This window comes from Lactuca virosa, chromosome 3 (genome assembly GCF_052849685.1).
Source record: "Lactuca virosa cultivar CGN04683 chromosome 3, Lactuca_virosa_CGN04683_v6, whole genome shotgun sequence".
Lineage (NCBI taxonomy): Eukaryota > Viridiplantae > Streptophyta > Magnoliopsida > Asterales > Asteraceae > Lactuca > Lactuca virosa.
The window spans coordinates 333,108,978-333,132,789 of NC_136428.1; the positions used below are offsets into that span (position 1 = coordinate 333,108,978).

Consider the following 23,812-nt stretch of genomic DNA (forward strand, 5'->3'; position numbering starts at 1 on the left):
TTGTGAGTTCATTTTTGGTGCTTGTTGAAGGAGCTAAGGATTTAGGAGTTGCATGGCTTGAAGAAGAACTCTTGGATCCAGAATCTCTGTCTCATTTGCCAAGTTTTTGAGGTATCAAGTTCTCACCTTGCTTATTAGTTGCTTAGATCTCTTCTTGGGTTAGAGTTTATGCTTCTTAGCCATGGTTGGGTGGATGTTGGGGATTAGGACGTCCAAAATGATTATTCTTTCAGATCTAAGGTCTACATGAGCTCTTTTGGCATAAAGGTGCCAACTTTATGGATTTAAGGGCTTCATGCATTCATTAACTCTTTCATTAAGCCCTTTTTGAGCTTTTGAGCTCCTTTTAGTCATGCTTAAGCGTAAAGTTGGGAACTTTACGTGGCCATCTAGCCTTATGGAGTTAGATCTGCATTTTGGGGTTTTGTCTTTGATGATTAAGTGCTTAATGATTAAGCCCTCACTCTTTTAAGTGTAGGGTTTGGGTTTGGACCCATTTAGGTGGTTCCTAGGGGTAAAGTTGGAAACTTTACCCTTATTGATCTTATTTTGGTCGAGATCTGAGCTTTGTAGCTCTTGGATTCGATGAAGGCAGCTTAATGCATTAAGTTGTTGGTTCTTGGGAGAACTCGGCCAGTTGACTTGATTTTTCCCGATCTGTGCAGTTGATGGAGAAAGATGACGAGTTGAAGGACAACTCGGCGAGTTGGGTCAAAATTGGACCATTGACTTTCACTTTCTATTTATGTCCTTGATCAAGTTGGTCCCAAGGGGTACATGAGGTAATCTGAATTGTAATTAAGGGAATTATGGGCTTAGTATAAGGCCCATATGGGGTTGGCCCCAATTTGGAAAATTGGGCCATTGGTTGATTAGTGGGGCTTTGGGCCTTTCAAATTATAGTTTGGGTCATGGATTTGGACAAGGCTAGGTTAGGGGTAAAATGGTCTTTTTACCCCAGGTATGAAGTTGTGGTTATAGACTGGAACCCAATTGCTAATTGGGTGTTATTTTTTATCTGATAGTTCGGAGGTGTCGTCAGGGCAGCAGCTAGGGAATTCTTTTAGTGAGCTTTTGCATTCGAGGTGAGTTTCCTTACCGGGTTTAACGGGTCGAAGGCACCAATACCGGCCCATGTTAATGTTATGTTGTTAGTATGCTAGCTGTCTTTGTGAATCTTGCATGTGCCTGTGTTTATGTGTTTTTCGGGCTAAGGCCCGATGTCGGGCGGGGCCTGATGAATATTTGTTTGCTATGTATCTATGTGATTATTGCATGTGTATGTGTTTATTTGATATATGTTATCGTATGTTGGGTGGGGCCCATTTTACCGAGCTCAGCTCGATGCCGGGCAGGGCTTGATCCCGGACGGGGTCCGATGCCGGGCGGGGCCCGATGACAGGGCGGGGCCCACTATGTGTTTACTATATGTTTAATGTATGTATGGTATGTGGTATTTCGGGAACTCACTAAGCTTCATGCTTACAGTTTGTGGTTTTTGGTTTCAGGTATCTCCGGTTCAAAAGGGAAGGGTCCGGCTTGATCGCAGCGCATACACCCGTGTTTTCCGTAATATGTGATTTTGGGATTTTAACTCTGATAATTGTTTTATTATGAAACTCTTTTAGATGTTGGATTAAAGGTTAATGAATGTTTTGGACATAATAAAAACGAAATTTTTACCCTTGATTTTCGAATGTTACACTCTCCACTTCGTGGTCGAGGACACATTAATGGAAACAACAACTCGAGCAACAATCACAACTACAGAAACAACAATGGTGGAAATCAAGGCGAGTTTAGTTTCCATTAAATCAAAATACATTTTATGGTACCTGTAATCGGTGACATTTCATCTCAATGCCCTAATCGTGACCCAACCGCGTACGACCCAAACAACCATCAACAAACTATGCTGACTATCGATCACAACTCCAACTACATGGTTTCCTAATACTAGCTCCAACAGTGACGTGGTTCTGGACCTTGATAGCCTTGATAATTATGAGCTCTACTATGGTAATGATGCACTTCATGTTGGCAATGGTAAGGGATTACCTATATTATACATTGGCTCCACAAAATTTCATTCCCCAAACAAAATCTTTTGACTTTCTCAAATTCTTCATTTCTAGCTATAAAAAAACCTTCTTTCTATTTAATTTCATTTTATCATGATAATAATGTGTTCTTCTTGTTTCATTCTATTTTTTTGCAATTAAGGACATGCGTACACTCATCACCCTCTTCACGGATCCAAGTAACAATGGGAATTGCTCCATTTTCTTTCGCCTCTTCATCCAGTTCTTAAAGCTCTTTCTCCTTTGTTGGTGCCAATTTCACCAAATGACATCAAAGACTTGAGTATCCTCATTCATAGATTTTGAAGTCCAAGCTTTCTGCTTATTGTCTTCCTTTTAGCAACAAATATTTGATTAGTTCTTGTAGTTCTTCTCACATGGGGAAATCCTAAAAACTTCATTTGTTACCATCTAATTTGTAACACCCGGAAATTTGAGGAGCAACTTTGGGTATAATCACCTTCTGAGGAATCGACATGGCATGTTGGAGGCATCAACACGACGTGTCTAGATAAGAAAAAGCGCGACTTTCATTAAGTCCAACACGACGTGTTTGTGCCATAACACGACGTGTTGGCGGCTGGTGGAGAAAACCCTAATTTTTAGGGTGTTGCACCCTATATAAATGTCTTAAGTCCTCATGGCTGGCCTCCTTACCAGCCTCCATTGCCACTAAAGACCTAAAAGCGATCCTTAAGTCTATTGGTGGTGTTCTTGAGCTAGTAAGAAGTTCTTGGGGCTCATTTATGGTCTTTGTGAAGGAATAGGAGATCTTGAAGTTGATTTGCTTGGGGAAAAGGCTTTGGATCCAAAATCATCATCTTGTGGGGAAGCTTTCTAAGGTATCAGTTAAAGAATTGAGATTTGGAGTCGGTCCTCATCAGCTATGGATCAGATCGAGAGGTGAGTTTTTCCTCACCTTACTTACGGGTCGAAGGCACCAAGGCCGACCCTTTGGATTGTTATCCTGGTTTGTCACATGATTGTATGATGTAGTGATTTGTTAGATCTGTATCCTGGTATATAGGATGATGCTATGCTTAGTTTTTTGGAAACGGAAAATGATTAAACGGAAGCCTACTCGCATATTTCAACGAGCACCCCGGGTTCGAGCTCCTTTACAGGGCAAACCCAGCCCACATAGGGGTTTCCAGGGAAAATTTCCCCACATGTGGCACAAATTTAAGAGGCACCCAAATTGGGTTTTGCAGGGATTGAACTCCCGACCTCTGACCCCACGTGGGTATTAAACCCGGTACCTCTTCCCAGCTAGGCTGGAAGTCATTGGTAATGCTATGCTTAGTGATCTATAAGATCTGCATGTTTGTCTGTTGGTTGGTTATATGTTTAGCTGTGTATATGTCGCCGTAGTGTGGGTGGGTTGAGACTGTACTGCTTTGTGTTGTCAGTCAACAAACCTAGTAATGTTTATATTGTTGGATATAGTGTCTAAGTCCATAACTTTATTTGGTATATACTTGACCCGACCCGACATGGTCCATTTGGGTTGCATGGCATTGCGATACTTGGATAGACTAGATGAGAGAATAAGGCACTTATGATTATTAATATATTATAAGTTCTAATATATTAATAATAGTATTATTTAATTAGTGTTGATCAAGTATTAATCTAGTATCAATTTGGTGATCAAAGTGAGACTAATTAAATACATAGGGTTGATTATGACAATCATCAATTCTTTTATGGTGGATTAATGATCCATGGTTTATGGGTTTGGTTATAACCATATGGAGCTCCATGGATAGTCCATGGGAGTTACAAACCCATGGGTCATGAGAAATCAAGAGTCATGACAATTAAGGGCATTCATGTGTAAACCCTAATTATGACAACACTATAAAAGGAACCCTATGGCTAGCAAAATCGTGACCTAGTGTTACTAGAGAGGGCATAACTGATTTTGAGTGCTAGAAGTATTCTCTCAAGTTATTCCAAGTCTTGTGGTGTTGTGTGAAGCATTTGAGGCACAACATTTGGGGTGCTAGGCTCACAAAGTCTTGAAGGAATCCAAGCAACAACAAGGTATGTATTTCTACTAGTTTTTATGTTTTATGTAATCCCCATGCCATGCTAGTTAGGAAATAACCTTGAAAAAGAAATTTGCATGTATATAGAGAAAACATAGATTCAAGGTTATTAGGGTTGGATGTACACTTAGGAAGTGTCAGAATGCTCAAAACCCATCAGTGGTATCAGAGCCTAGGATTGTTTTCTGTATACTTGATGCAAAACTGCTTAAAAAACGAAAATTCTGCACTCTGACGACTGGACTCGCCGAGTCCATGGGGAGGACTCGCCGAGTCCATGAACAAATTCATCCTACTCGAGGAGTAGAATAATGCACTCGGCGAGTAGGAGCGTGCTGGGCAGTTTTTTCGAGTTTTGTTGCTGGAAATGGATTAAGATCATTATCCCAATCTGTTTTGGACTTGTAAAATCTGTTTTTCAAAAATGATAATGATTATGTTAACCCATTTTACATGACTTTTGTCAATTTTCAAGTATTGTATATGTTTATATGATTTTCTTGAAATTGCTTGACATGAATTTGTGTTCTTATGAGTTTTTAGAAGATCATAGGAATTATATGTAACCTCCATGTATGTTTAATTCATGATCTTAATGGCTATGATGGTGTCCATAACTTGTCCTCAAGTTATGGATAACCAAAAGTCACTTCTTTTAATTATGATTAAAGAACTAAAGAGGTTTCATAAAATGAAGAGTCTTCATTTCTATGAACCATTAAAACTCATAAGTTACAAATTGAAGAGACTTGGAATAGTTTCAAATCTTGCCCTCAAGTTTTGGAATTTGAAAAGTCTTACACTTTAATACTTTAATTCCAAATTAAACCTTAGATTTTTAAAAAAGTTTAAAAATCAACACTTATACTATTATTATAATTTTATTATATAGATATGTATAAGAATATGTCATTCTTACCGTTAGTAGGCCTCATTCACGAAGCCGGTCTATAAGGGGGGTATAAGGTTGTTGCCTATAAAATGGTGACTTAATGGGTGTCCACTCTCACCCACCGCTTCCTTGATCGGTGGAGGGTCGTTAGCCGAACGGGTAGGATACGACTTTAAATACTCGTTAAAAGTATAATGAATTATAAAGTAACTATACATTATAAATTCCCAATCTTAGTTACTTTAGGAAAATGTGAAATTGGTGCTAGCCCATAAAATTACACTTTGTACCTTACCAAGTCGTTAGTGGAGCGTGTGTGGTTAACCGGCACACTAACATGGACTAGTAAGAGTGGCAAAGGGTAACTTAACTTTATTATAGATCGGTGGAGCGTGTGTGGTTAACCGGCACATCGATTAGGTAATATTGTTGAGGGTACCAAGTCAATTTGTATGGTTATTCACACCTTGTTTGTGATCCTCGGCATCCCAGTCACAAACTTGAGAGGGCACAATCGAGATTCAAACATGCCATTGAAAGTTCAATGTATCTCAAAAGATCTAGGAGTTTCAAATCCAATTAAAACTTAATTATATTTCGTTTTTCATGGTGGAAATTGGTAAATCGTCATTTACCTACCTTTAACTATTTTATAATTTGGATTACGGCATCCCTCTTCCAGTTATAAATAGGTTATTGGGTCCTAGTCTTAATATTTCATATTGGGTGTTATATTAAGGACTTTAAATCAACTAACTTGAATTTCTCCCATTATAGATGTCTAGTTTAGACAGCTATGGTCTTCCCAAATCTTTAGGAAGAAGTTTTCTAATGAAGATGATATCCCGAATGGCAATCAAGGTGAAAGATCAATTCCTTTGTTATGCATTAGTGGGACTGAAAATCATACTTCACTTCCTCCACCTACTCCAATAAATCTCCCTATCCCACAAGTTTCAAGACATGATAAGTTCTAAGTCACTCAATCCCTATTGGCAAACAAAGTCTATATGTGCTTAGGTCTTGGAGATTAAGTCACATATTGACAAGCCGGGAGAGTCGGGTGTCGAAGTCTCAAGGTAGCTGGCTGTTGACTTGATCACTCCCTGATAACAGATCACGACATGACCCTTAATGATCTTACCTATTTGCTTGATGATGCTGAATCAGCAATGATTCGGAGCATTGGTAAAGCAAAATTTGATTGGAAGATCAACTTCCCACACTTCCATGGACATTGACAATGGTAACATTGGAAGTCTAGAAAAACTTTCTCTTCCCAATTGAAAGGGATTGGCGATAGTCAACTCGGTTGACCAAATGGTAAAGAGAAAGGCTAAGTCTGTGATAGTCCTGTGTACCGTTTCCAAAGAGTCCATATGTTTCTGTTGCCAAAGGAAGGGCATTGGTTGCGAAGCTGCCAAATTTACCTAAAAGTCCATAAGGATAGTAAAGTCAAATGTTTGACTCTACTTCAGGTAAAGTCCATTGTCTAACTCTATTAAGTTTCTATTCTGAGATTCTTATTGCATGATGTGACTGGGTCACATGTTGATGTTTTAAGAATCAAAGAAAAGTGAAGAAACTTAAAGGAAGTATATGCTGATTCTGATCGCGAAGAGGGATTTTGATCGCATGGTTCGGTGATCAGAATTTTGAGCTATTACTTAAGAGTTGAGACATATTGCTTAGGAATAGATAACAACAAGGTTTTCTTATGGGTTGTAAGGATAAGTTTTCCGCAAAGTTTTAAAATAAAGAAAAGTTTTGATTTTATTTATTTTAAGTATCCTTACAATGGCATTTGTGAAAAATTGTTGATTATATGTTTCCATTAATAGCAATATTTGAAAATGGATTTGATTCTTTCATTTGTGGTAGTATCATAATTTACCAAATAAGGAAAGATTCTCATCGCCCAAGTTTCAGTTAGATAGAAACTTGGAATCATGCAACTTGTATTGTATGATGAATGAGAAGTTTTCGTCTTTGGGAAATCAAGACTAATTCCTTGTTCACATGTACATGTGAGTCAAGTGAAGGACTAAAAGATTGGGTACACTTGGTTGTGTGCTGGTCAGGTCCACCACAAAGGTAGATAAGATTATTCGTTATGATTTACTAAAGTTTAGTAAATATGGTTATGCTTACGAGTTTAAGTGTAATTCTGAAACATTGGAAAAGTTTCAATGTATGGCAGAATGAATAAGAAGAATCAAATAAGGCAGAAAGATAAAATTTTCTCCAATCTGAAGAGATGGGAGAGTACTTGTGTATTTTGTTTTATGATTATCTTAGTGATTATGGAACCATATCACAATTGATCCTCTAAGGACACCTTAGTGTGTTTGTTGCCTGATGTGAGGAATCGTGAATTGTTGAAATGGTTAAATCAAAAGATAATTCATACTTCGTGCCGAAAATAAATCCTGGAGTTATACTCCAAGATTGTAACTTGAGTGACATAGTCTTTAGAAAGTTCATAACACTTGTCAAATGTAGAGTAAGATGTTTCCTATTCTTGTACATTTGAGATTGGTAAGTTGTGATGTTTTGGATAAAACAAAGACCAGCTAAGACCAATAGTGAGAAGTGTTTAACTTGATAAGAATCCGCACTAGCTCTTGAATATTTGTATTGTCAAGGAATGGTTCTTGACAAAGAGAAGTCTTATATGTCAAGAGGATAGTGGGAGTCTAAATGATTCTGAAATAGTTTCAAGAACTAAATCAAGAGTTTTGTTAATCACTAGCCCACGACTTGAGGTTTGTAACCTATCGTGTTGACATATTCTTGTTTCTGTGTCTATTCCAGTTGAAAGTTGATTATGCTTGTGAGTTCTATGAGTTCTCAATTGTTTGCATAACAACCCGGAAGCAATGGTGGGCATTGTGCTACCAGGTGGCAAGAAATTAAGATTGCACAAGTTCAGTCCATATGAATTTGGAAGTGTCACTAACCTAGTCCTGTGATTATGGTTATGACAAATTCATATGGATAGGAACACATACACCATAAAATCTAAGTGTCATAAGGTTTCTCTTCGATTCATGAAAATGATGGTGAGGAAACGCTTCCACCAAGAAGATTTTAAGTAGATAACGGTTGTGATATTTGCATTCTCATATAGTTAGTGGAGCGTGTGTGGTTAACTGGCACACTAACTAGTGAGAATTGCAAAAGGTCTAGACAAACATGTGAGCTATCTAAGGAAAGGTGTATGTTTTTTGATAAAGTCTTATCAAAGCAATCTAGTATCAGAAATATGAACTTTGGTAAGAAACTCAATAAAGTATTGATTTCTAGAAGTCCAGTTGATTTCTGAGTACATGTCAAAGCTAGTGGGAGCATAAAGTGTTATGCTGGTAATCATTATGCTAATGGGAGCATGACGATTATGTTAAATATTGCAGGTTAGCAATGTTAATTATAGAAAACAAAAGTTTCAATTTGCTTTGAAAAGTTGTTTGCTATAATTAAGGGAGAGGATTTTATACTTCATTCCAATTCTACCAGCTTAGATTGAGTTTTATCAACTTTAGTCAAGGATATATGTGAATGTTATGTTGGAATTGTTCAACATAAGGAATTTCTATATATGTTGCGTTCTCAAAATTCGATTATGATTACGGCATCCCTCTTCATAGTTCGAATTATGAAAACATGGCAAATAAAAATTTTATAGCATAAATCATGTCCCATATGCTTTGGGTATAAGTTTGATTACATGTGCTATAATATTCATCCATTCTAAATTTTCCAAATGCCTAGGGCATTAAGATGGAAAAAAGGAATAGAACTGGAAATGACTAAAATGATTAAGCAAAATTGTCGAGGACAGTTTGAGGTTTACCAAAGATTGGTTACTCATGGACAATTGGAAGTTACTTTTTGAATCTGTGTAAGATTAGAGAACTTAATGCAAGAAGGATGTTCAAAGGAATGTACTTTGAATTTGAGACTTCATGGAATTGCTTTCCATTGAAATATCCTGTAATGTCTGTTGTCAAGTCTTTGTGACTTCTGTGCATAGTCATTACAAGGGGATCATTGCATATAAGTTTAGAATCTAACAGATTACAGTAAATGGCAAGAGTTTGGTATTCTTTCATTTACAACAAGGATTGGAATTGTGAAATGAGCATCATTGGAATATTGTCAATTGATCTATTTCACAAAGAGAGGACCATATGTAAACATAGTATGCATACTTGGAGTATGGCATAATTGTTGTTTGGAAAACCATAGTGTACATGCTTGGAGCATGGGACAACTAATGTTTTAATTCAAGCATAAAGTTGATTAATCGAAACATAAATAATGAGTAATCAATATGGTGCTTAAATAAAAGGTGTTTTATTTACACTCAAAGTGTTGGGGCCATATAAGATTAGTATTATTCTTGTGTTTCACTTTGCATGTTTTGACTTCCAGAATAATTATGTTATGGTATATATCATATTATTCAAACCATCCACAGTCAGTCATATGTTGGAAGTAGATATGAATCAAGACTGTCATGAATTTGGCTTGTATGATTTGTCTAAAGTGCTTTAGACAATGCAATGGTTGCTACAACATTCATGAGTACTCATAAGGGATGAGTATTGGACTCGACCCACGCTCACTTGCATCACTTCATGGAATTTATCTCGAGTGATCGTGAGACAGTAATATCATATAAATCTTCAAACCTAGAGATATGAGTTGTTGACTATGAGTTGGTTATTCATTGATTGTACGAAAACGCATTGGTAACTCGATGTTATAAAACGTGCCTTTGTGAATAATTCAACAAGTAGTTAGTACAAGCATATCAGTCGAAGTTTATATGTTCCTTCTAGAAATAGAAGCGATATCTGGGCCCCTCGATGATTTGGTTTTGACCTATGTACCGGGCCCGGTCAGAACCTAATTGATGTATTCAATTTAGTTCTATGTCGAAACAAATCAGAGATCGAGAAACAAATGCTGGACAATAAGTAAGACCATGTTCCATGTGTTTGTCCGGCTGATATCATGAGAACAGATGATTATATGATCACTTATCTTAAATGGCGTATCATCATCATCTCAGTTCCGAGAGACTTTGAAAGAGCTACGATTGCTAGTCGGATTTTGAAGTCATATTTGCAAATATAGTTATTAGACTTATCCAAGTGGGAGACTGTTGGATATAGTGTCTAAGTCCATAACTTTATTTGGTATATACTTGACCCGACCCGGCATGGTCCATTTGGGTTGCATGGCATTGCAATACTTGGATAGACTAGATGAGAGAATAAGGCACTTATGATTATTAATATATTATAAGTTCTAATATATTAATAATAGTATTATTTAATTAGTGTTGATCAAGTATTAATCTAGTATTAATTTGGTGATCAAAGTGAGACTAATTAAATATATAGGGTTGATTATGACAATCATCAATTCTTTTATGGTGGATTAATGATCCATGGTTTATGGGTTTGGTTATAACCATATGGAGCTCCATGGATAGTCCATGGGAGTTACAAACCCATGGGTCATGAGAAATCAAGAGTCATGACAATTAAGGGCATTCATGTGTAAACCCTAATTGTGACAACACTATAAAAGGAACCCTATGGCTAGCAAAATCGTGACCTAGTGTTACTAGAGAGGGCATAACCGATTTTGAGTGCTAGAAGTATTCTCTCAAGTTATTCCAAGTCTTGTGGTGTTGTGTGAAGCATTTGAGGCACAACATTTGGGGTGCTAGGCTCACAAAGTCTTGAAGGAATCCAAGCAACAACAAGGTATGTATTTCTACTAGTTTTTATGTTTTATGTAATCCCCATGCCATGCTAGTTAGGAAATAACATTGAAAAAGAAATTTGCATGTATATAGAGAAAACATAGATTCAAGGTTATTAGGGTTGCATGTACACTTAGGAAGTGTTAGAATGCTCAAAACCCATCATATATTGATATGTTGTTATGGTTTACTGGGCTTATATGTGTTTTGGATATGTATATGTTGACATGTTGTGTGTGGTTGGGTTGAGGTGGTCCTGCTATGTGCTGAAAGCCAACAGACCCAGGGCGTCCCAGATAGACTGAAGGCTAGTGGGGCGTACCAGTCAGGCCGAAGGCCCAAAGAATGTTCCAGCTAGGCTGAAGGCCCGATGAGGCATACCAGTAATGCTGAAGGTTTTATGAACGTACCAGACAGACTGTAGGCCGGTGGGGCGTCCTAGTCATACTGAAGGCTTTGTAGGCGTACCAGATAGACTGTAGGCCGGTGGGGCATTCCAGTCATGCTGAAGGCCCTGCATGTATAATGTTTGTTGGTATATGTTATCTGTTTGTGTGGTGGTACATTGGAGGAAACTCACTAAGCTTTGTGCTTACAGTTTTGGTTTATGGTTTCAGGTACTTCAGTGGGCCATGGCAAGGCGAAGTCATGAATTTACACATCCTTGGTTTTACAACTAATTGGATCTTGGGAGACTCGGATTTTAAATAATGTTTTGAAATAATGGTTTTGTAACACTTCTATTATACAAAAGGGTTGTTTTGAAAAATTTTAAATTTGTTGAATTTTTGGGATGTTACAAGTTGGTATCAGAGCCTTGGTTTGAGTGAATTGGAGGAACACTTGTGTGAATCCAGTATCAAACTAAGGAAAAAGATTTCAAAAAAATGGTTTTCAAAATAATCAAGGTGGATGCGATGTGTACGATCAGCCGGAGCCAGTAAGTAGACCCCAAATTACTACACAGTTATTTGAGATTATGTTGTGATATGTTAGAACAACATGCTAGTGGATAGGGATCTTCAGGAATTGCATGATAGAATTGCCTGATTATATGATGCCTGATAGCCTAGGGTCTTCTTTTTATGAAATTGACATCATTACTGTAGTTGCTTAGTGTACGCATCATAGTTGTACATAACTAAGATTCTATAGCCTGAGAATGTTTGGTTTAGCCTTATTTCTTGTTCTTGTTTTATGAAGGGATTAGGGTAGAATCGAGTATTCGATTGTCTATAGGATCTAGTGTTATGTATGATTAGCATACACGAGTGTTGCAGGGTTGGTGGAAGTTGCATGAGTGAGTGCAGTTCATGGTCGGATAGCTCGTGGGATTGTTGGCCACTCTTGAGAGAGTGAGGGCAGGACGAAGGTGTATCCGAGATGCTGGAAGATAGCGATCAAGTATTTCGTATGAGGATGTGCCTGATTTTTTTATTGTATCTTAGTGCCAGTTGTCTCCGCTGCTCGAATGTTGCTTGCTTTGTTCTTTGTGGGGCTCACATTGATATGAGCTAATTACCGAATGAATACATTAAGTTACATGCTATGGAGGTTACATAATCTTAGAGTGAAGGATTTGGCCCTATTGCGCAGCTCTCATTTGAGTCTAACCATTGTAAGGTTAAGTCCTTTAGTCGAAGGATTATTTAAGTTTTGTTGCATGTAATTGTATTCGTGAAGTGGTTGGATGACATTGATTGGAGCCCTGCAGTAGCTGATGGCAGGGGGAGGTAAGGAAATCCTAGGAGAACCTAGGAAGTATTTTAGTGCGGTTGTGTTGCTGTTGTGCATGTATCAGAAGCATTATTATGAGTAGGTATTGGAGAACCTGGGATGATCCTTGAGGAGAGTGTGGATAGGTGTGGAAGGTAGTATTGGGCCCGTACTACTGGAAGCACAAGATCCATACTCGAATCGAGGAAACACTACAAGAAAAAGTCGATTTTGCTACGGAAGGAACCCGTTGCGAAAAGATGAAATTCCGTTGCAAAAGACGAATAGCGACGAAATTTGCAACGACCTATTTCCGTCCCTAAAAACGCCGTAGCGAGGGTTTGCAACGGAAAAGATAATTCCGTCACAAATGTGACAACGGAATGAAATCCGTGGTAGGTGGTATTCCGTCGTGTATTCCGTAGTAGGATTCCATTGCACAATCCGTGGTAGTTATTCCATCACAAATTTCGTGGTGGTGATTCCTTAGCAAATTTCATGGTGGTGATTCCCTAGCAAATTCTGTGGTGGTGATTCCCTAGCAAATTCCGTGGTGGTGATTACCTAGCAAATTCTGTGGTGATGAATCCCTGGCAAATTCCGTGGTGGTGATTCCCTAGTAAATTCTGTGGTGGTGATTCCCTAGTAAATTTTGTGGTGGTGATTCCGTAGCAAATTCCGTCGTGCTGAATCCCTAGCAAATTCCGTTTGATGATTTTCTAGCAAATTTTGTGGTCATGAATCCCTAGTAAATTCCCTTTGATGACTTCCTAGCAAATTTCGTGGTCATGAATCCCTAACAATTTTAGTGGTGTATATTATATACCAGATTCCATATGGACCGATGGATAATTGATTTATAAATTATATCCAAATTATTTTGTAGTAATATATGAAAAAAAAATCAAAACGATTATATCATAAAATAATACAATAATTATTTATTACATGGAAAAAAGAAAGTTGCTACTCTAAAATACATAATCTGCAATAAACATATATCAACCTACTACTGTTGTTGTTTTGTAAAGACGTTAATAAGATCCAATGCCGTTTGAAGTTGTTTTTCAAGATGCCCGACCCTTGCTTTGTTCTCCTCTTGTTTGGCGTTCATCATTTCTTTAAGCTCTTCGTTTTTCGGTTTTTGTTTAGCAACAAGGTCCCTCATTTCTTATATTTCATCATTTTTTTCCGGAATGAAATATACATCCGTTTTACCGTTCCTATTGGGAACCGCCTTTGGAAAAGAGCCTAATCCATAAAGTCTTCTTTTTTATCATGACCACCAACAAAAACATAAAATAGCTTGTCCTCCTCAAATTCAACACCTTCAGCTCCCAACTCTTCTCGTTTTTCTGTATAGGCCGCCTACAAAATAAAAATATTATAAGTTAAAAGGTATCCAATTTATGAATGATATTATGGAGTAGGTAAAATATAAAAGTTTAACACTGAAATGAATATTACATGAATTTGTATATCTTTTTCATTTGTGAAAGTGACTCCATTGTGATTCTTCGTGTGTGTATACAGGAATAATTCACTATGGGGTGGATCATGTCCTAATTTCCTCTTCTGCATAAATACCATAAAAATGTCAAATATACAGATAAACATATATAAGCATTGATACGATGTACCATTAACAAAATTACCAAATCAGAAGCTATCTTCAAATGACTTGCGGATCCAGCGTTATGTGTAGGTATTGCTACTTCATCAGCCACACCGTTACGCCTATTTTTCTTGTTCTGCTCAGATTTTAGCTTGTATTCTTCTGTATTCCATTTTAATTGCCAGGAGTTCCAGACTTCATTTGGAATATGAGCAGGTTTAAAGCCATGTTTGTTTCTTTTTGGGCTCCGCATGTTGAAGAGATATTGACCATAACTTTGTGGCGCTTTCCTTGCCCAAGCTTGCCTCACCAGCGAGTCTATTGTTTCATCCCAACAACATTTTTTCTACACATTAACAATATAAACATAAGTTTAAGTGTAAATTTTTACCAAACAACAATTTATGACATATAGTTAATTACCTGAAACTCCTCCCAATATAATTCACGCATTTCTTTGCTTACTTTCCCCCAAGCGTACCCTTCTGGATCTACTCTTTGAAAAAATGACCGACTAATAAAGTGTGCACAAGGGCCTGGTGGCATTAGCCTGCAAGTAATTAATCATGTGATGTGTTAAGTTATGAATTGATATGCACTTGTAAACCAAATGGTTATACATACAAAAAGTTGTAATTAAGATTTGATTGGTAACTCACGTTTTTTTTCCAAACATGAACATTTAAACATCCATCTGGTCCACAATCTTCAGAGGAATTGTTTTCACCTACTACCCTTTCCACTACAGATCCATTCATGGTTGGTTGTGTTGGTGATGGGGTAGATTCTGGGATAGGTGTTGTTGATGGGGTATATTCTGGGGTAGGTGTTGGGATAGATGTATATGTTAAGGTTGTGGTAGTTCCTTTACTTAAGGAGGGTGTGGTAGTTACTGTAGTTGTGGAGGTTGGTAGTGTAGATGCAGGTTTTGAGGTTGTGGTAGTAGATATAGGTGTTGATGATGTGGTAGTGGGTGTCGGTGTTGATGATGGTTTAGATGATGTAGGTGTTGAACTTTTGGTTATTAATGTAAGTGTTGAGGATTGTATTGTTCCAGTTTCTAAAGTTTTAGATGTATTTTCTAAGGACGGTGTGGATGTTGTAAGTGATGCCGAGGAAGTGGTAGTCATGGTTGATGTTAATGATATAGGTTTAAGGGTTTTGTTGGTAGATGTTATAGGTGCTTTGGATGTGGTTGTTGGTATTGGGAAGTCGATTTCTTCATCTTGTAATTCTTTGTTTACGAATTTTGAAGCTGATATCATGTTGCGTTTCATAACCTGTGGTGCAATGAATTTAGTTGGCTTCACACCAGATGCTCCTTTTGGTTTCGAGTTCGACATATTTCTTGCTTAAAATTTAACAAAAAACTATAGTCAATACCAATGTATTAAAGATGATAAACTACTGATGAGAAGAGAGAAACAAACAATGAAAATAAATTATATATGAAGGCATTAATACGCATGCAAAGTATTGAATACAATCAAAACCAATTTACTTGTAATTTAAGATGATAATATATATGAAGATGATCAAAGAACACTAAACGATCATCACGATAACAGTAAATTAAATAAAAATTAATTTTAGATGAGTGACAACCTATATCGCCAAAGTCAGTGCACAAACGTATAATGAACAAAGATTTCGATCAATTAGTTGCCGGAGATGATGATTACAGAAAATGTAAACCCTATTTCTAAACAGTAAACTTACCCTAATAAACAGCTTAAACGTGTGTAGGTTGGAGGGAAAGGAATTGCGAAATATTTTGAACCTCCGCTAATCAAAAATTCGAACTGTGCTAATTACCGCTAAATATTTAGTAATTCAAATTTATTAAAGTAGTTCCAGATTGATAGATAGGGTATATACATCTAGCTAACGTCAAGAAAGAACATACACTAACGAGGTGTTCATAGTATACTTTTAATTTAAAATTATAAATGAGGATTAAACATTAATAAACTATTAATCTTTGTGCTTTTGTGTTTAAACCAAAATTTATATACAAAAGACGTACGGGCCATATCAATATATATGGTAGTTGCTTATGGTGTCATGGTATCACCCATGGATGGCATATGGGTCATTGGTCAACATGGTAGTTGCTTATGGTGTATATGGATGACATATGTGCCATTGGTCAACACGGTAGTGGCTTATGGTGTCCATGGATGACATATGGGACATTGGTCAACATGGTAGTGGCTTATGGTGTCCATGGATGACATATGGGTCATTGGTCAACATGGTAGTATCTTATGGTGTCCATGGATGACATATGGATGATATATGGGTCATTGGTCAACATGGTAGTGGCTTACGGTGTATATGGATGACATATGGATGACATATAGGCCATTTGTCAACATGGTAATGGCTTATGGTGTCCATGGATGACATATGGGTCATTGGTCAACATGGTAGTGGCTTATGGTGTATATGGATGACATATGGGCAATTGGTCAACATGGTAGTGGCTTATGGTGTCCATGGATTACATATGGATGACATATGGGTGATTGGTCAACATGGTAGTGGCTTATGGTGTTCATGGATGACATATGGATGACATATGGGTCATTGGTCAACATGGTAGTGGCTTATGGTGTCCATGGATGACATATGGGTCATTGGTCACCATGGTAGTGGCTTATGGTGTATATTGATGACATATGGGCCATTGGTCAACATGATAGTGGCTTATGGTGTCCATGGATGATGTATGGATGATATATGGGTCATTGGTCAACATGGTAGTGGCTTATGGTGTCCATGGATGACATATGGGTCATTGGTCACCATGGTAGTGGCTTATGGTGTATATGGATGACATATGGGCCATTGGTCAACATGGTAGTGACTTATGGTGTCCATGAATGACATATGGGTCATTGGTTAACATGGTAGTGGCTTGTGCTGTATATGGATGACATATAGGCCATTGGTCAACATGGTAGTGGCTTATGGTTCATTGGTCAACATGGTAGTGGCTTATGGTGTATATGGGTGACATATAGGCCATTGGTCAACATGGTAGTGGCTTATGGTGTCCATGGATGACATATGGGTCATTGGTCAACATTGTAGTGGCTGATGGTGTCCATGGATGACATATGGGTCATTGGTCAACATGGTAGTGGCTTATGGTGTGCATGGATGACATATGGATCATTGGTCAACATGGTAGTGGCTTATGGTGTCCATGGATGACATATGGATGACATATGGGTCATTGGTCAACATGGTAGTGGCTTATGGTGTCCATGGATGACATATGGATGACATATGGGTCATTGGTCAACATGGTAGTGGCTTATGGTGTCCATGGATGACATATGGGTCATTGGTCACATGGTAGTGGCTTATGGTGTATATGGATGACATATGGGCCATTGGCCAACATGGTAGTGGATTATGGTGTCCATGGATGACATATGGATGACATATGGGTCATTGGTCAACATGGTAGTGGCTTATGGTGTCCATGGATGACATATGGGTCATTGGTCAACATGGTAGTGGCTTATGGTGTATATGGATGACATATGGGTCATTGGTCAACATGGTAGTGGCTTATGGTGTCCATGGATGACATATGGGTCATTGGTCAACATGGTAGTGGCTTATGGTGTATATGGATGCCATATGGGCCATTGGTTAACATGGTAGTGGCTTATGGTGTCCATGTATGACATATTGATGACATATGGTTCATTGGTCAACATGGTAGTGGCTTATGGTGTATATGGATGACATATGGGTCATTGGTCAACATGGTAGTGGCTTATGGTGTCCATGGATGATATACGGGTCATTGGTCAACATGCGAGTGGCTTGTGGTGTCCATGGATGACATATGGATGACATATGGGTCATTAGTCAACATGGTAGTGGCTTATGGTGTCCATGGATGACATATGGGTCATTGGTCAACATGGTAATGGCTTATGGTGTCCATGGATGACATATGGATGACATGTGGGTCATTGGTCAACATGGTAGTGGCTTGTGGTGTCCATGGATGACATATGGGCTGCAATATTAATGAACAAAATATTATGGTTTTTCAATTAAAAGAAACAAAAGTTAATTTAGTTTAGCTCGCAAACGCGTCTTACTTCCTACCCGAAGTCGCAGGTTCGAATTCTACTGATGTCAATAATTTTATTTAAATTCTTCTCTCTAAATTTAATCAATAATTTTATTTAGCTTCATCTTTTTAAATTTAAAATGTCAATTTATTTACAACAATGCCCGTAGGTATTGACAAAAATACCCTAACCATTTACGTAGTAACCTTTGTACGTTAAAGGGCAATTATGTCAATTCATTGTCTAAACACTTAGGCGCCATAATTTGTAGTCAGACTTATCCCGTCGTTTCAGTTTATCGACGATTGATCATCTACATTCCATTCCCAACAATCAAAATTCTGGCACGTTGATCAATAAACCCTAAAATCGTTGTTGTTATATAATTTGAACCACACTCGACGCAGTTCAACATAATGGCAGCGAGTTGTTCATCAGAAAGAATGCAAACAAGACAACAAGGAACAAGAATTACTGCTTTTCCGTCGCACTTGATCAAAAAAATAGTAACTACGGTTGGAGTAAATTCACCAATCGATGCTTTTAAGTGCCAGTTAGTGTAAGTATGATGTGCATTACTTATATTATACTTATATACATATTTAATTTAGTGTTTAATAGATTAATTTTGTTGATTTGTGAATTATAGTTGCAAACTCTTTACGGATTCTGTAACATCAGACGCAATATATAAAATTATAGACACAAATCGATTAAGCTTTCGTCCATTAAGTATTCAACAGTATGAAGTCATAAGCAAATGCAGAAAGTTGAACAACGCACACGTACTCTTCAACGATGGAATGGTACTCTTTTTTTAAGCAATCAGATAATTGCGAATTCAATTAGTTTTCTATATTTGTATTTTTAAAATTGTATGATTACTTATTGTATGGCAGGCGAAGTATTTTACGATAGGGGAAGAAATAGCAGGGAAACAGTTGCTTCAAGATGCAGCCGATCAGGGGAAGTTGGATGCAATCTTCGTTCTGGGAATGATGTTGATGGCCGAAGGCATTGAAAGGAAGCAAGAAGCTCTGATCATGTTAAATAATGCCTACATTAATACTAGAAGAAGTTGGAATGTAAGGCATACCTGTAACAAGGTTCAAAACCACTTGGTAAGGAGATCAAAGCAGATAAAATTCCATGGCTTACATAGAAGTTGTGCAAAGAATCCTTCTGTGAGCAGTTATGGAATAGCTTTTATGTATCAATACAGTTGGTTGTTGAATTGTGAAATTTGTTTGTGGGATGCATGTTTTGTTAAGTTTGCTAGGATGCTTGACATTAGTTTGAAGTAGTTATATATATATGATTGTTGTTTGATTCACACAATTAGTGATGCATATTGTATGTTTATTTTGGTGTAATGGGAATACATACTTTTAACTTTATTAAATGTTAATATATATATATATATATATATATATATATATATATATATATATATATATATATATATATATATATATGTTAGTTTTGATATGTATGTTATTTTTGTCTTTTTCATTTTACTAACCAAAAGTTCATTGTGACCTAGTTGGATAGATTTCAAGGGCACTTTGGTCTATTTGCAATCTCTAAAGTGAAGGCACCATTTTGCTATGGAAATAAAAAAAAGTGTTTAATCAAGTCGTTATTAAGGAAAATACTGTATATATAGAATTTATATTTTAAGTAGATTTATATCTATATTTATTATGAATGTTATTTACATTTATAATTACCCGTATACTACATGAGTTTTAACCTGGTATTGAATAATATCGACCTAATAATATGACCTAGTATCCATCCAACACATTGAAATCAAGGGTTGTCGAAGGTTCCCTAATCGATAGACACTTTGTTTGAATATGTGTTCTGCAAGTGTCGATCTCAATTAAACCATTCTACTAATATTCTAAGCCTTTATCCAATTATAAAAGTTATTCAACCATTCAAATTAGAAAACTTTGAAGATTTGTTCAGCATTCGGTCATTAGCTTTGTGAAATGAGTCGTTGTTAAGGTACCTTTGCGATGTTTGTATGGTAACTATATATTTACTTCCAATGTCATATATGAATTCAAATCAACATTAATGAACATACAATTAATATTGTGTTATTTAAATTTATACTTTACAAATTTAAGACAATGAACAATCCAAGTAGAAAATAGATGTATGAAAGAAAAGATAGTAGTAGTTGTATATCGCTTGTTTTCGTACAAGGAGTGAAAAAATTTATAGACTTTGCTACTAGTCAACATAGGTTCATGGACGAAGATAAAATCAAATGCCCATGCATAAAATGTCGTAACATACCATATACAGAAGTTGATACTGTTAAGCATCATTTGTACAAGTTTGGTTTTGTTGATGAATATTGGTGTTGGGATAAACATGGCGAAACATCAATTGATGATGACAATACTTTTTTAGGGGTGGATGATTCAAACACAAATTTTAGTGAAGGTGCATGTTCTTATAGAGAAATGGTCATAGATGCAATGGCTCTTGATTTAAATAATAGTGATCCTGAAGAGGAGCCAAATGCACTAGATAAAAAATTCTTTGATATGCTAGATGCATCCGATAAAGAATTGTGGCCTGGATGTAAAAAGTGACACAACTATCTGCTGTAGCTAGACTATTGAATATAAAAATCAGAGTATCGCATACCTGAGCAAAGTTATGACGCTATCTGCCAGTTGATAAATGATGTGTTACCGGAGGAGAATAATATGGTAGGTAGTTTATACGAGAGCAAAAAGTTAATACAAGCACTAGGTTTGCCTATGGAGATGATTGACCAGCTGCAGGTCTGGATGTATGATATATTGGAGGCAAGACAAAGATCTTTATCGGTGCAAATTCTGCAATGCAGATAGGTACAAATGGTCAAAAAATTTGGCCAGATGTTCTCGCGTATCCTTCAAGAAAATGCATTACTTTCCTTTGACTCCAAAGTTGAAGAGACTGTATGCTTCACAAGCCATAGCCGCTTCCATGAGATGGCACTTCGAGAATCATGGAAATGATGCTGGAGTAATGTGTCATCCATCCGATTCTGAAGCTTGGAAGCACTTTGACAAAAGTCATCCTTCATTTGCAGCAGAAGTACGTAATGTAAGATTAGGCCTAAGTACAAATGGGTTTGCACCACATGGAGCATTTGGAAAACAATATTCATCTTGGCCTATTATTATTACACCTTATAACTTGCCACCTTCTATGTGCATGAAAGAGCCTTACATGTTTTTGACCGCACTTGTTTCAGGACCGTCAAACCCGAAGCATAAAATAGATGTATTTTTGCAACCAGTTGTTGCAGAGTTGGAGCAATTATGGGAAGAAGGCGTAGTAACATATGATATATCTTTAAAAAAAAATTTCCATCTAAGAGCATCTTTGATGTGGACAATAAGCGATTTTCCAGCATATGCAATGTTGTCCGGATGGTCTATAGCAAGTAAGCTAGCATGTCCTCATTCTGGGAAACATACACAAGCATTCAGACTAAAGAATGGTAATAAGATGTCATGGTTTGACTGCCATAGAATATTTCTACAGGTAAATCACCCATATAGAAAGGATAAAAATAAGTTCAAGAAGAATCGTGAAATGATATAAGGTCTTCCTCCAAGTAAGAATGGTGAACAAACTTTAAGGGAGATTGAACAATTAGGTTTGGTAAAAGTGACTGAACTAAATGCTGATGATGTAAACAGAAGATGTGGCGATCATGGTTGGAAAAAGAAAATCATATTTTGTGATTTACCATATTGGAAAACAAACCTCATTAGACATAATTTTGATGTTATGCATATTGTGAAAAATGTATTTGAAAACTTTTTTTACACTGTAATGGATGTCAAAGGGAAGACGAAGGACAATGTAGCAGCCAGAAGAGATCTGAAGCTCTATTGTAGGAAGAGAAAAGGAGTCGAAGATAATGAAAGAGCATACTACACTCTGGACAAGAATCAAAAGAAAGCCATATGCCAATGGGTGGAGAAATTGCGTTTCCCGGATGGTTATGTTTCTAATTTGGGGAGGTGTGTTGATTTAACAGGGTGTAGACTAGTCGGAATAAATAGCTACGATTGTCATATTTTTATGCAAAGATTGATGCCAATTGCATTTCGTGAGATGTTGCCAAAACAAGTGTGGGAAGCATTAACAGATTTGAGTATTTTCTTGAAAACATTAACAGCAACATCAATCACAACAAAAGACATGGAAAGGATTGAAACCGAGATCCCAATAATACTATGTAAATTAGAGACCATCTTTGTCCCTGGTATTTTTAACTCCATGGAACATTTACCAGTACATTTTCCATACGAAGCGAAGATAGCCGGTCCTATCCAATATCGGTGGATGTATCCATTTGAAAGGTTTGTATGGTACATCATAATGTATGTTGCTATTTTTGTAAGCTGATTTAAATAATCTTCACTATAGGTATCTAAATCAGTTGAAAAAAGATGTGAAAAATAAAGCTCGAGTGGAAGGGTCCGTTGTTAATGCGTACTTGCTACGTGAAGCATCAATATTTTGCTCTCATTATTTCGAGACTGGTGTCCCTACACGTAATAGAACGTTGCCTCGAAATGATGATGGAGGAGGAGATGAGCAAGTAGATGCTAACAACGACATGTTAGATATATTTTCATATCCTGGGCGTCATTATGGAAGATTCACAAATAGAATGATGTCTGATGAGGAAGTGCATGCTGTCCAAACTTACATACTCCTTAACGAAGATAAGATCAAGCATTACATCAGGTACGTAACATATGCATCACTTTTAATTATAATAGTCATTTGTTGTGTAATTGCTATGAATTAATAACATTAACATGCATGATTTTGTTTATTACCTTCATAGTAACTTCAAAATGTTATTCAAAATGGTGATACAGAATATTTGAAGAAAATTTGAATGAACTTATGGGGGATATGGATGAACAGGTCCTTGCATCTGAAGTTGAGAAGAACTTTGTAGTATGGTTTCAAAACTATGTGGGTGTTATTTTTGTATTTTTTAAAATTTATTATTTTTTGTTATGGTTATAATTAACTCTAATTAAGTGTTTTACCATTTTTCATATAGGCACGTAAGATCCCGATAAACAACAAGTATATATCTGACCTTTCCAAAATGCCATTCAAAAAAGTGAAATTATATAGTGTATACTTTGTCAATGGTTACAAGTTTCACACAGAAGCTCATAGTCTGAACAAATCAAGCGGATTGTGTGTTAGTAGCCAATAAGGTGATTATTATGGTAAGGTAGAGGAAATCCTAACATAGGAGTTAAGGTTCACAAACAATATAACTTGGTCGAGATAAACGTCAAAAGAAAATACAACAAGTTCGAGCCATTTGTTTTAGCCATGCAAGCCACTCAAGTGTGTTACATTCCTTACCCAAGTTCGAAAACAAACAAGTCGGACTGGTGGGGTGTATTTAAAGTTAAACCTCGTGGTTGGACTGATGAAAATCATCCTCAGAAAGACGTTGCTTTCCAAGAAGATGAAGTTGAATCAAATGAAATCATTATACCAAGTGCAGCCGATACAGACA

At 36.9% G+C, this 23,812-nt stretch overlaps 2 protein-coding genes across 2 annotated transcripts; both read left to right on the plus strand.

Moving 5' to 3' along the window:
• The first annotated feature begins 18,650 nt into the window (after positions 1-18,650).
• On the plus strand, positions 18,651-19,538 carry LOC145164774 (F-box protein At2g35280-like). Its single transcript, XM_079083456.1, has 3 exons — positions 18,651-18,793; positions 18,884-19,040; positions 19,134-19,538. Exons 1-3 carry the CDS (start codon positions 18,651-18,653, stop codon positions 19,536-19,538), a joined length of 705 nt encoding a protein of 234 aa, XP_078939582.1.
• An 861-nt stretch (positions 19,539-20,399) lies between these two features.
• On the plus strand, positions 20,400-23,500 carry LOC145164775 (uncharacterized). The gene is made up of 7 exons (XM_079083458.1): positions 20,400-20,835; positions 21,107-21,748; positions 21,854-21,991; positions 22,100-22,619; positions 22,687-23,010; positions 23,148-23,226; positions 23,339-23,500. Exons 1-7 carry the CDS (start codon positions 20,400-20,402, stop codon positions 23,498-23,500), a joined length of 2,301 nt encoding a protein of 766 aa, XP_078939584.1.
• The last annotated feature ends 312 nt before the right edge of the window (positions 23,501-23,812 follow it).

Excerpts from the sequence above, each read along its gene's own strand:
- LOC145164774 (XM_079083456.1), top strand. The coding sequence starts at position 18,651 with ATGGCAGCGAGTTGTTCATCAGAAAGAATGCAAACAAGACAACAAGGA. Across the intron at positions 18,794-18,883 it reads GCTTTTAAGTGCCAGTTAGT|TTGCAAACTCTTTACGGATT; the intron begins GTAAGTATGATG and ends TGTGAATTATAG. Across the intron at positions 19,041-19,133 it reads TACTCTTCAACGATGGAATG|GCGAAGTATTTTACGATAGG; the intron begins GTACTCTTTTTT and ends ATTGTATGGCAG.
- LOC145164775 (XM_079083458.1), top strand. The coding sequence starts at position 20,400 with ATGTATGAAAGAAAAGATAGTAGTAGTTGTATATCGCTTGTTTTCGTA. Across the intron at positions 20,836-21,106 it reads TAAAGAATTGTGGCCTGGAT|ATAGGTACAAATGGTCAAAA; the intron begins GTAAAAAGTGAC and ends TCTGCAATGCAG. Across the intron at positions 23,227-23,338 it reads CTGAAGTTGAGAAGAACTTT|GCACGTAAGATCCCGATAAA; the intron begins GTAGTATGGTTT and ends TTTTTCATATAG.